Consider the following 12,990-nt stretch of genomic DNA (forward strand, 5'->3'; position numbering starts at 1 on the left):
AGGGATCAGAGTCTTTTCATCTGTGGTTCTGATTGTGAAGTTTCTAATGGTTTGGGTGCTTGCAGAGAGTTTTTCAGAATTCTGAATTATTGCTTTTGTATATCTCTCCTGATACTCTTCAGGTTGCATGCCTAAACTAGGTAATGAGAGAGATTAGTTGTGGCATTCTAGCTTTTCTATATATTATATATAGATTTTTTCCTTTCTAAGGAACTTTAGTGAGCAAGTGTTGTAGCTTAGTTTTGTACAAAAATAATGATGGATTCAGGCAATCCTTAATTTGTCTGTGTTTCTTTACTTAGAGCTAAGAATGGAGGCAGAAAGGGGAGAGGGAATATACACATTCCCTGTTCTGAAAATCTTCTTGACACTTGTACACTGCATACAGTTATAGCTGTCATTTATACATCCATAATTCTACGTAGAGAAAGAATATAGTGGCTTATCCTGGCTCTCTGCAGAATGACATGTACTTCACTACACTGGATAAGCTTCCTATCTCTATTGTTCTCTTTGGACATGATAAGATTATCTTCTAAAAATAATGATGTATTAATCTATTGCATATTTTATTTATTTTTCCATTAGCGAAGTTATATTTTTACTTTTCTGTAAGAGTTACTGGTCTGTTTAGTGCAAAATGGCTGTCAGAGTTCTTTCTGCAACTACATATAGTGAAGGGAAATCAGGCACTGAAAGGCAATGTTTCAATACTGTGTGATGTGGCAACTCTAACTGGACAGTATGAGAGAGCTGCATGTTTCTGTGATGTGTCATTTGGAATGGATTTGGATCCATTACACTGCTGTTGACTATGGTTGGGAATGGGAAGAAGGGGAAAGCAGCAAAAATTCTTGTTCCATTTGAGAAAGGTCATCCTGTTCTTAATTCCACCATTTATTACTGTGAAGCAGTGGAAGCATAGCAACTGTTGTTGTAATTGGTATCTTTGTCTCTTTGATAGTCTCCCATATTTTTCATGCAGCAGTAATCTTAAGAAAGAGTTGTGTTCTTTCTACAATGTGTCTGTACTGCAGTTCTTTGCTAGATATAGAAAAAGCTGTTTGATGATTATCCTGAATGGGGATACTCCTTTGGTCTACGTGTTGGAAGTCCATGGGAAGGAGGAGGGAGTAAGAACATATCAGTGTCAGCCTCGATTTTGCTTTCAGATCCAAATATCAAGATTTTGATTTGGATGGAATTTTTGTTCTCTGTGTTGGAAGGTAACCTGATACAAACTTGTCAGATAGAATGGTGTTTTCTCAAAATGGTTTAACAGGGATCATGTAGAGTCATTTCTCATCTCTAAACCAAGCAGTTCTGAAAAGCTCAGGTAGTCTAATAAAACTGCATATTTAATATTGTTCCATATTTCTTCCACAGAATAGATTTTCTAGTATGAGTAAGCATTCATTTAAAGCTAATATTGGTGAGATCCATATAGTCTTCATCCATCTTTGGAAATCCTTGGTGTAGGTCAAGCAGTTCAGTCTCTTATCATGTACTAGGAGTCTTAATACAAGTTACTTGTTCTTTATAATGGACAATTAGGATCCTAGAAACCAATTCTCTTATTTTATTGATGATTATTACACCTATGTAGAAATAAATGCATCCATTAGAATGAAATCTCATTTCCATTGAACGGATATTGAAGATAACCAAGTCTCTGTCAAACTTTGTAATTCTTTGTGTAATAACCTTCACTGAAGGAGAGTCTTTTTTTCTGACACACCATGGTGACTGTGCTAGTATTAAACTGCCAGAAATATTTGTAATAATGTATGTAGGCTTGTGGTAGTTACACAAGAGTGTGGAGAGGAGCTACTAAAGTAAAGACCAGCACGTTGAAGAATCCCAGGAAGTTCTACATTGACACTTTATCCTGCAAAGACTTCAATGTGTAAACTTATTTAACTTTTTGTTTCAGGAACAAGAAGATCCTAATAAGCTTGCTACCAGCTGGCCAGACTACTACATTGACCGCATCAATTCCATGGCAGCAGTAAGTTCCTTCTTCTTGCTCAGAAAGGGAAGATTTCCTTTCATAGAGATTTGTTTTGGGGGATTTTTTGGAAGAAATCTCTGAAGAGGAGGAATGTTAGCCGAAGTGCATGACTTTTTAGAAACAGGACTTGTGAAAGAATAGCATGTGTCTTAAGAAGGAGACCTGCTCTAGCAGAATAGACTGGATAACACAATAATCAAACAAACAAAATAAGCATTTTATTTTATTAAAAAAACAAATGAATAAGCATTTTCCAGTTTTTAGTCTAAATGATGATAGAACTGAAGACATTGAAGTTAGTTGTGGAATGAAAATTCACTGCTGGAGTAATGAGATTTATGATTTAAAATGAGTGACATACCAGCTCTGAAGCCTACAGCAACGTATGGCACTGATCCTCGGATCTCTGCTCTTTGGCACTAGATCTGAAAAGAGAGGACAAAAATGTCTTTGTGCCCTTTTTGAATTTCTGTGCAATTGAAAAACAACTTGCAGCTAGCTTTAAACTGTGGTACACCTTACTGGTCTTGTAGAGATTTTCATGCTCTTGAATGTTGATGGAACACAAAAGTAATTCAGTTGTGACCTCTGTTCTGAAAATCTAGAGAAGTGGTAAGGTAAAGCTAGCTTTCAGCACTGCACACACTTGCACTTGGATCTTGGCAGGGCTAGCCAGTCTGAAACAGTGTCTACCGAATGTACCATTTTCCAAAATTGTACTTGTAACTACAGTTTGCTTAGTTAAGACCTGTGTGTGGCTGTGCCAAATAAAGGTGAAATAATTTGGTTCTTCATGATTAGTAGGAAGAGCAGCCTTTAACTGCTATATTTCATATAACAGTCTATATTCATAATATATCATGGGTAAAAGTCAACTGAAGTCTCTGTTTACTTTTCAGAACAGAAGGATTTTAAAGAAACAGAAATTTGAAAACAAAGTTAAGTTTGTTTCTGTTGAGTGGCTTTCAATTAATTTCTAACTAATCTACAAAATAGCATTAAGTTTATTAGTTTATTAGAAAAATTAAAGAAAAGGCAGTTCTTCATATAATATAATATGCACTTATATGCAAGCAGGTTGATAGAGTAGTATAAGGCTGTGACAGCTTAGGCATCAGATGTGAGCCAACAAGTTATCTGTGGTAAACTTTCTTCCCATGTCCTTATTCAGTAGCTTACTAATGTGTGCCTTTCTCTGAAACGCTCTGTAGATCTGTCTGCCAGCACAAGTAGAACACCTTGTAGTGTCACTGATTTTTGTGATATGGTAGACCTTACATTTTGAAATTAGATCCTATTACTGATTTTGTAGTCAATTTTTACCTCTGCTTATTTATGTGCAGTGTCTACTCAGCTTTTTTTTTTTTTTTTTTTTAACATTTGTGTAGTGTTGATGATAGAAGTCAGTTCCTAACATCTTAGGTTTCTAACATCTTCTTTTTTCACTTATGCCCATATGCTTGATTTCTTATGCCTTCTATACGCCCATGTATGGATATGAGGTAGAAGATGTTTTCATAAAAATAGTGCCTTAATGGATATTTTATATTAATTTATTTCTCTAGTGAGATAGGTCTAGCTCAGGAAAAAAAAGCAGGACTTTACAAGCTACGATAACCAGTTGTAAGAGGATAAAAGTTAATTCAATTGTAATTTCCACAATGAATTATTAAGAGCCAAAACGATGAGCTTCCTTCATGCTAGATTTTCTTGAGGCAGACAAGAACAAAAAGAATATAGACTAGTTGTTAGAGAAAAAAAAAAAGTTCAAGCTTTTGTGCCTGGCGTGGCACTGTGCTTTGATTTCTTGATTGAACAAATTTGCTCTACAAGGGCCATTAAGAGAAAAAAAAAGTATGAAACCTTGCAGTGATATTGAGCCAAATATTTCTGGTAGGATTTGATCCAAGTCCTTTTGAATCTACTGAAAATTTTTCCACTGATTTCAGAGACTTTTGGACTAGTCTTTAAATCTGGAGTGAGTATGTGCATGTCACTACTGTAAATCTGGAGCAGTTCCATGGAATGAGATTATGTTTTGGCTTAAGTTTCTAATTTTAAACACATTTTAAGAGCACCAATAAACACCATCCCTGGTAATGTTGTTTGCATGGCTCAGCACTGAATGATTGATAACCTTTTACTTAGCTTCCAGCCTCATGATTTACTCTTCTACTTGAGGTGTTAAGAAGATACACTGAGGTTAAACCACTGCTTCTGATTTACCACTTAGTTGCCTCACTTTTAGGCAGGTGAAGCTTGATTGACTTGATTTCATAGGAGTTGTATCAGTGGAAAACTGGAACAACACAGCTGAGAAACAGCTCCAATAAGACATGCTCTCTTCATTATTATTTAGACCTCTGAGATTCCTAATGTCCAAATGGTTATTTTGGGTTCTTTCTAACTTCAGTCCTAAATTTAGTGATGGTGAGCATTTTCTTTTATTACTATTTTTTAAGTGCATCCAAGTGAAATTGACTCAGAAGTAGTGGAAGAAAGCCTGTTTCATGTTGCTTCCTGACACCATGTAGTCTGTTTCAGTTTGTGTCTCCTGGGCACTATCAAGTATTGCTGTATGTTAATTAGAAATGTGGCAAGAAATATTGGAATTGAAATAAACAGCAATAAGCACAGAAGTGTTAGTTTAAAATGTTTTAATTCTTGCTTTTTTCATAATAAAATTTAATCTTTGCATCTCATGTGAATTAAGTACGTAAGTACATACAGCTTTCAAATCTTTTTCTGTATCCTTTTGTTTAATTGCAAGGTTCGGTTTTATATATTAGCTTGGCAAAAAAGTTCTTCCCACTGATAAAATGAAAATGGTACCATTATCCCACTGAGATCCTTAAGCATCTTTTGGTGAATTTTGAATTTCAGCAGGCCAAGGCCTCCATGCTCAGGGATCATTTTCTCAGAAGATGTGCTGCAGTGTTACTCATCATATCTGTCCCTCACACATTATGCTTGAGAGCAGCGTGGTGATTCCTGACATGGCTGACATTCTCTACTTGTAACCTTAGACCACTGTATTAGGAAGCACTTTCACAGCAAACTTGAGGTCACAGAATCCTAATCCACTTCACAAAGCCGTGCATTTTTGGCATGATTTTGATCCCACAACTGTTTCTGTCACTGTGACTTTTTAAATGTTACTAATTTTTGATCCTAATTCTCACAAGAGTGTGTAACTATAAAACTGTATATCTTTACTAACCTGCAGTGCAGTTCCTTTGGAGGAAATGTCCCATCTGTCAGGTATTACGTTTGGATTGTGTACGTTTGGATTTTGTGTTGGTGGACATGGTTTAGTGAGTAGTATTGGTGATAGGTAGATAGTTGGACTGGATGATCTTGAAGGTCTTTTCCAACCTTGGTGATTCTGTGATTCTGTATTCTGACTGAGAGGAAAGGGCCAAGTAGGTCCTTGCTAGAAGGTCTTCTAGACTTGCAGAGAAATGGATGACTGCTAATGATATTTAGAAGGAAGGGCTTCTAAATTTGCCCAGTTCTCTGATACCTACATGCTATAAATAATGCTGGTAACTGCAGGCAGGTTGCAGGCCCAATCAGGGGCCATTTCCGTTATCAAGGTCGTTGCCATCTGCTGATTCATCAACAAACAGAACTTGTTTTCTTAAAAATTCAGTAGCTGTCTTGTTTATATCACAATTAAAGCACATCCCTGTGCTCCTCCTGCCCTTCTCACCCCATGATACTGTCTGCTTGGCAGCACAGATAAACGCAGCCTTCACTGTACCTGGCAGGAAAACTTCTGACGGTACTGCTTTGTTTTTTTGAGTTTGGCTGTACCTGCATTTCCAGGAAGAGATTTTCAGATAAACAGCACTTTTTTGGAGAAATGGCTCAGCTAATAGTATGAGATGGAGATTGACAATAATAAATACAGCTATAAAAAGGCCCTTTCCCTTGAGTCAGTGAGCATTTGCTCAGGGCAGAACAGCTTCATAGGATATCAAAAATATTTGTTTTCCAGCATAATTTAGCAGGTGCATAATAACTTTCCTCTGGGCTCAATGACACTTCAAAATTATTTTCCTGAATGTTCTTTTATTTACATTACATTTATTCATAGCATGTTCATAGTTTATGATTTGTAGTTTGCTCTCTTGGTTCAACTCTAACATAGCTAGAAATATGATGTACATTGAATTTCAATTAACCTCTTTTCTTTAAAGAAACTTTCTAAGGTGATGTTGTCCATGTATGTCATAGAAGACATGCAATACAGTAATTTGTTATCAAACTTTAATTTCATTTTTATTTATTGATTTATTTAAGTGATAGCATTTTGTTAGTTGCAATTTTAGATATAAAATTAGATATAAAATAAATATATAAAATATAAATATAAATATATAAATATATTTATATAAATATATATATATTATATAAATATATATAAATATAAATATAAAATAGATAAAGAAAAAGCTTGGACTACAGTGATGAATCACAGAATATCCGGGATGTTTTTTTTTCAATTTGTTCTATTTGCTTCATTTTTCTTTTCATTTGGGTGAGTGAAACTAAATCAATCATATAATGCCTTTCTGCTGCTAGTTGTTTTTTTGATGTGTGTCTTTTTTTTCCATATACTGTCCTTTTGCTATTCTATTTGCCTTTCCAGAGGAATGATTAAACATTAGGAGAAGGTGAAGGAATTTACACTGTGCTAAGATTTTTCAAATCTTGGACTGCTTGAAGTTTTACATGTATAATTCTGTGTGGCTGATTTTTTTTCCCACGTGAATAAAATGTTCTATTTGTTTGTTTGTTTGTTTGTTTGTTGGCAAATCAAATAACTGGATATCATGCTTTCCTGGCTGATGCACTTAGACTGGAAACCTTCAAATGTGCAAAATATGCATATGAGAAGAGCCTCATGTACTGCATTTTAGGGACTGGATAAGAACTTGGATCTGTTTTGCTTCCTCTTCCTAGAATATTTGGTTAGCTGGTGGTAGCTAGCTGCATCCTCGGCACAGCTGATGTTAGTCCAAGGGTGCAGTTCAGGAAAGCAATTCATCAGTCTGCCACACTCGTGAAATCCAGCCTCAAATAATGACAGTTCCCTCCCCTTGTGTCTCCCAGGGACAGTTGTATTTTCTATAACTCCTGCTGAGAAAGTTATTTCTTAATGTAAATGCATGACCAAGCTATCTTTAGAGAGGGCATGAGTATTTAAGTTCCTGGCCATGCACAGGAGTGAGAAATGAAGGGCTCTTGGCTGCCTGCAGCCTTAGAAAAGGGGTTTTCTGTAATCGCCCTTGGTTGTAAAGGCAGGATTATTTGTGTTTGTTTCATTTGGAAGTGAGCCTTTTTCACTCTCAACAAAATACTGTTGAGCACCTTCCTGACATCTATTCGCTTCCCACCTCACAATGGCTCAGAGCAGAAATTAAGCTGTTGTAGGAATGGGAGCCTTTCAAAGGAGCATTTATGGACAAAAGGAAAGGTGACCAGATTTTCTTGGGGACATCACCCAAGAAAATACAAATCAAACCTCAAATCACACCCCAGGACTCTGCCATTGAGATTCCATAATACCTTTTCAGGATTTCTGTTTATTTTTCAAAGAGGAGAATCATATATAGCTTGGCTTAAGCATTTCAATTTATGTTTCTGGCTGTTGGGGGATGCTGGCAAAAGATAAAACATCATCAGCTCATTTTCCATCAGTAGCGCTCTGTCATTCCATTAAGGCAGGAAATAGCTCGCTCTGTTACTGAGTGAATTTGACTTTAGCGAGGATCAGAGAGAGGACCCCTAGAGTTAAACACATCTCCTTATGCCAGCTGTTCAGCATAAGACAGCAATGACATGTAGCCAAATGACCACCCTCAGGATCTGACATGTGTTGGCACCACATGGCTTCCAAAAGCAAGCAACATGGGAATATTTCCAAGGGAAGTGAGGTGGTGGGGTAGGAAGGGCTGAAGGGAGTTTCAATGAGAAAGGTTTTATTTCGTGCTAGCTAAATAGTAAAATAAAGACTTAAATATTTTGCTGTAATGGACCATAATTGCAGGTACTCAGATTCCACCCCAGAGAAATAAAATATCTGAACCTTTACAGATAATACTAGTTTAATTGGGTTATTCATTTGGTTTCAAAGCTGCTTTCCAGATACTGAGTGATATCTCCCAGAGTGATATCCCCCAGAAATCCTGCCAGTAAGAAAGGCATTTATCCTCTCTGTTTTACAATTGAAGAGCCTAAGAAAACATAACTATAGGCAAAGAATTTTCATAGTCAGTCTTGACATTTTGTGAAGTCACACACTGAAGCTCTGGGCTTGAATGGTGCATGTGATGGGCACTGAAGAGTCTTGCTTCATACCCACGAGATTATGGTGGTGCTGAGTGCAGATCTGGAGCCCTGATTTCCTGGTTTACCATTTTATTTCATATTATCATTGTTTTATTTTGAGAATGTCATATTTTAAGTGTATTCCACTCGTAATCTCTCACCCTACTTTTGAGTGATCCACAGCATCTTCAGTTCCAGATGACTGCAAGCTGTGTACCAGGAGGAAAAATGATAGAGATAGCTCTCAAAAAGAAAATGTGAAAATACAGGCTCTAGCCTCTGCATGCTTCTGTTTTCTTCCTAAAAAACAGGGACATGGATTTTATGATATTCCTTACTGCTTTTTGCAGGAAATGTTCTTAATTAGCAAGGGTGAAGTGTGTACAAAAATCAGGATCTTATACCAGATGAAATAATTTGGATAGGCAAAAATAGTCAAACTTTTAGATGTACAAACTGTAATCCAGGATACTTGCAGGCTGCCTAGTCATTTGAAGAAAAAGTTTTTCTGCTTTGAAACTTGAGACAGAAGTTTGTTGTCTTTCTTCCTTTTTTTTTTTTTTTTTTCCCTCCATATCCCTCCAGTTATGTCAGTCTAATAAGATTTTGCATCTCTGTACGTATTTTGCCTCCAATATCCATAGATCACCACAACGTATCACCATTCCAAATTAGGTACAGTTTTCTGAGGGCATCCTGGCATGTATGATTTTTGGGGAGTAATCTGAGAATCCTGGTTTAGCTGGTGTGGCAAAGCAGTATGCTGCTGCCAGTCCACATGAGCAGCCTCATCTGGATTCAGTTTTGTAGCTGAGACACTGCTTTCCTGGTGAGAGGTCGGCAGGCATCTCTCCATGGGTTGATGGGATAGTTGTTTTTCATAATTCCTGGCCCCTCTCTTAGCTTCCAGGCAGCTCAAGCTTTTCTGATTGTCATCTCCTTTTCTGAACAGATGCAGACTCTGTATGCTTTTGATGAAGAAGAAACAGAAATGAAAAATAAAATAGTTGAAGACTTGAAGACAGCTCTGCGGACTCAGCCCATGAGGTAATGTTGTTCTTCTTTCATCGCAATTCACTGCCTCCCTATGGTCAGATGTGGAATAAGAAAGACTGGCAAAGACAGAAACCTCTTTGTTTCACCTCACACAAGCATTCTCTAATAGCTCAGACAATCCACAGAGAGCTGTACAGTTCCTGTTTCGAACCTGTCTAGCTGGAAGGGCATACTAATGTTGAAGCATATAGCTTCAGGAAAATAAAAAATTCTGTTGTGAAAAACATGTGGCAGATCCATACAAATGCAGGTAAGGACTATGAAGATCAAAGTTTCTAACTTCATAGCCCCTTGAGCACCCCATGTGATCTGATTTATGACAGGCAAGATCTTAGCTTCTGCTATGAACTTTGAATTTCAGCTTCCTCTTATCTGTAGTAATGCGAACTGTTTGGCACAAAGCAGCTAATCCATCTGACTTCACCTGGTTTGGCATTCTTCCTGCTCTGTGTGTAACAGCAGTATGCAGAAATGTTGAGATTTTGTTGTGTACTGTGTCTTTGAAGGTAAGGTCATCTTTGTTTTTCTGAGATCAGTGCTCTGAACAATTGCAAACTAATTAGCATAAGAACCTTTAGTATTTGACACGTAGAAGGAAATTGTGCTGAAGCAGTAACCATGGCTGATACAATCTAGGGGAATATTTGGTCTGAATGTCTTTGTATTAAGACCAAAATGCTGAATGTGCTTGTAAGTACAGTATGCTGAAGTCGTGTTTTCAGAGAGCTTCAGTAATGCAGTCACACAGGGTTTGGGAATTAAAAAAATAAATAAATAATCAAACCAAATTAATAATAATAATAATAACTAAAAAATACATATCTCAAGAAAATTTGCACTGCAGTTAAGCTGAGTTGAGCCTGCTCCTGCATTGTACATAGACAGATGTGAAGGAAACTGAAGGAGCTCTAGGATTTTAAAGTGATGAAACATCTCCTTCCTGTAGCCAGCAAGCAAATACAGAGAGGCCTTCAGACCTTATGGTCTCTCCCTTCATGTGTGAATGTCAAGATACTGAGCAGAAGACAAAAGGTAGAATGAAGTCTTCAGCACAGAGAAGCTCTTTCTGAGATTCATGTGCAGTCAGATTTCTTGTGTTGTGACTCAGAACTGTTTGTGGTGGCAGGTTCATGGCTGGAGCTCTATTACAGAAAACCTGTACTGAGAACTGGCATATGGGGACAAGCGTCCATTTGCTTCTCTCTGTCACTGTCCTAAAGCAGAACACAGTAAAATGTAGCTCAACTTTATGTTAAAATGGACACTGAGACAACTGCCAAGTGCCCAATTTTCACAGTTATTTTTAACCACAAGTCTGTGCTGCTGAGACATGATGTAGCAACTGTCACACTAATATGGAGCTGGTATGATGCTTCCTCTGTGAAAGTAATAGCTTTTTCATATCACTGAACATCTCTGAGTACCTAAGTATCTCTGCTACATTCAGCCAAAACACTTTGCTGGCCACTGCTGGTTGTTTTACTCCATCATTTTGAATAGGATATCCCAGCCTCCTTCCTGAGAGGAAAGTGAAAGAGAAGAGAGAATTGTGCTTTGCCCAAAACTTGCAAGGTTTTCCAGACCAGACCTACAGTGATTCTACTGGGTCCCCTTGACAGCGGCTGTTGCCTCATCTGTTTATAATAACCTTAACAAGCTTCAGTACAAGCATCTATGAGCTACCCTATAAAGTGTTCTCTTCTAAATCACTGGCGATGGTTATGGTGCTTTTTTTTTAAAAGTAGTTAAGCCAAGCCAAATTTTAAGTTAAGTCCTATGTCTCAACTAATTTCCAGCAACTCAGTTCGTTAGCTGCCAAATGGGCTGCATGCCAATGACTGATCAACAAGCCAATTTCTTCTTGATGGAAAGGTTGCAGTAGAGAGGCCCTCAGCTCCATCAGATCTCTCTCATACACAGTACTATACCCAAGCCTTCAAAATACTAGTCTTTCTAGTTGAATTTGGACATCAAATCCTATTTTCCTTGCCACTTCTGTTCATCAGATCTCTGAAGAAAATAGGTACCAAAATTCACATACAATAGACTGTCTGGAATCTGTTTGTGACAGTAGGGTATGGAGGGGCTCTAATAGCTTACCAAAGGACTCCTCTGCTTAAATTCTTCAATCTAGGCCAAAAGCAGAAAAATGAGTTGTTTGACTGTGTTTCATTTTACTGTAGAACTGTGCATATTGTAGTAGAAAATGCCGAGTAATGGCATTCATCTGTGCCTCTATTCCAAGGCACAAGTTCTAATACCAACAAACTCTGAAGCAGACCTTCCCAAACTCAAGTTCCTTTCCTCTTAAGAGAAAAGGTGCTAGAAGTGCTCCTGGGAAGCTAGTTCACCCAGTCTAAGCAGATGCATTTTGTTTTGGTATTTAGGAGCTGCCCTGAAGTTATAAAACCAGGTTATATCCCAGAACAGAGGAACAGCCCCAGCCTTAGAGAGCAAAACCCCCACATCTGCATCTAGTAAGGAAACAGATTTTCCTTTGGGTTTGTGAGAGCTATTGACTATAAACAAGTGTGATGACAAACTATTGGACAGAAGCAGAAAGAGCTTTGTTTTTTCTTTTTAATACCTGAAGATGGAGGTTCACAAATGCAAAAAAGTAAAAACTTTAAAAAGTCTGGAAAAAAAAGTCTGATTCACAGAGGAAAATTTTCTTTATTCTAAGTCATAAGCACTAACTCCCTTTGCTGTCTACTTTTCTCCTTCTGTTCAACTCGGATTTACCTCTTGTTATTTTAGTTTGATTTAGCCATATTGCATTCCAGTTCATACTGAAGATGACCATTTATGTTTCCAGGAAGCAAAACCCATTTTGATGAATTTCTCAGCAATCCAGTAGCTGTCAGGATTATGTCTGTCCCCTGATTCTTTAGGGAAGTACAGCCTTGGCAGATAGCAGGGTGGGAACATCCTGCCCTCTGCACACCCACAGCATATGATCTTTCTGTGTTTCCTGTGCTGGACTGAGTCTCACAGGGAAGATGTTCCCCACAGCACTTGGAATCCATCAGTGGGTCATTACCTCCTAGGCCTCATCTGCATTTGGATGAAAAGTTTGTTATTTGAGCTAGCTAACACATTCTGATCAACACTCTCTAAAACTTGAAAGGCTAAAAGGTGCTGTGCCTTTTTAATGTGTGCTAAACTGGTCAAGTGAGAGTCTGAGGTGAGATGAGGCTTTAATATGCTTGTTTAGCACCTATTAAAACGCACCCTACTTTATTAACGCTTGAGTTTTTGAGTGTGTTAGCCAGAATGCATTGGCTAGCATGCTTAACTTTACACCTTTCAGTCTAGAACAAAACGTTCCTTTGCAGGATACAGAGCATATAGGATGGCAGTTAGTCATACGTGTGTATGTTTAGAGGAAGAAGGCAGTTTATATGTGTGAGTTGAGTTTTCCTCTGTACATGCATGTGTGATCCCAAACATCTGTGTGTACAGGCATACAGATACACAAATATCAAATAGCATGAGGATTATGGATCTCAGACTGTCAGCTGAAGTCCCACTTCTTTTTCTCTCCTGTACAGACCCACATAGCTCCCCACTCTCACTGAGCAAATCCT

The 12,990-nt window shown here is 37.7% G+C and overlaps 1 protein-coding gene across 4 annotated transcripts in view; it reads left to right on the plus strand.

The window, feature by feature from the left end:
- The window catches only part of DAAM2 (dishevelled associated activator of morphogenesis 2), a 185,667-nt gene that overhangs the window by 115,740 nt on the left and 56,937 nt on the right, over positions 1 to 12,990 (plus strand). For all 4 annotated transcript variants that reach the window (XM_048935124.1, XM_048935123.1, XM_048935122.1 and 1 more), the window contains exons 4-5: positions 1,934 to 2,008; positions 9,300 to 9,394. In XM_048935124.1, coding sequence (XP_048791081.1) covers positions 1,934 to 2,008; positions 9,300 to 9,394 — 170 coding nt within the window. The remainder of the gene's footprint in view (positions 1 to 1,933; positions 2,009 to 9,299; positions 9,395 to 12,990) is intronic.

The sequence above is a fragment of the Lagopus muta genome, chromosome 2, assembly GCF_023343835.1.
Source record: "Lagopus muta isolate bLagMut1 chromosome 2, bLagMut1 primary, whole genome shotgun sequence".
NCBI classification, from domain to species: Eukaryota; Metazoa; Chordata; class Aves; order Galliformes; family Phasianidae; genus Lagopus; species Lagopus muta.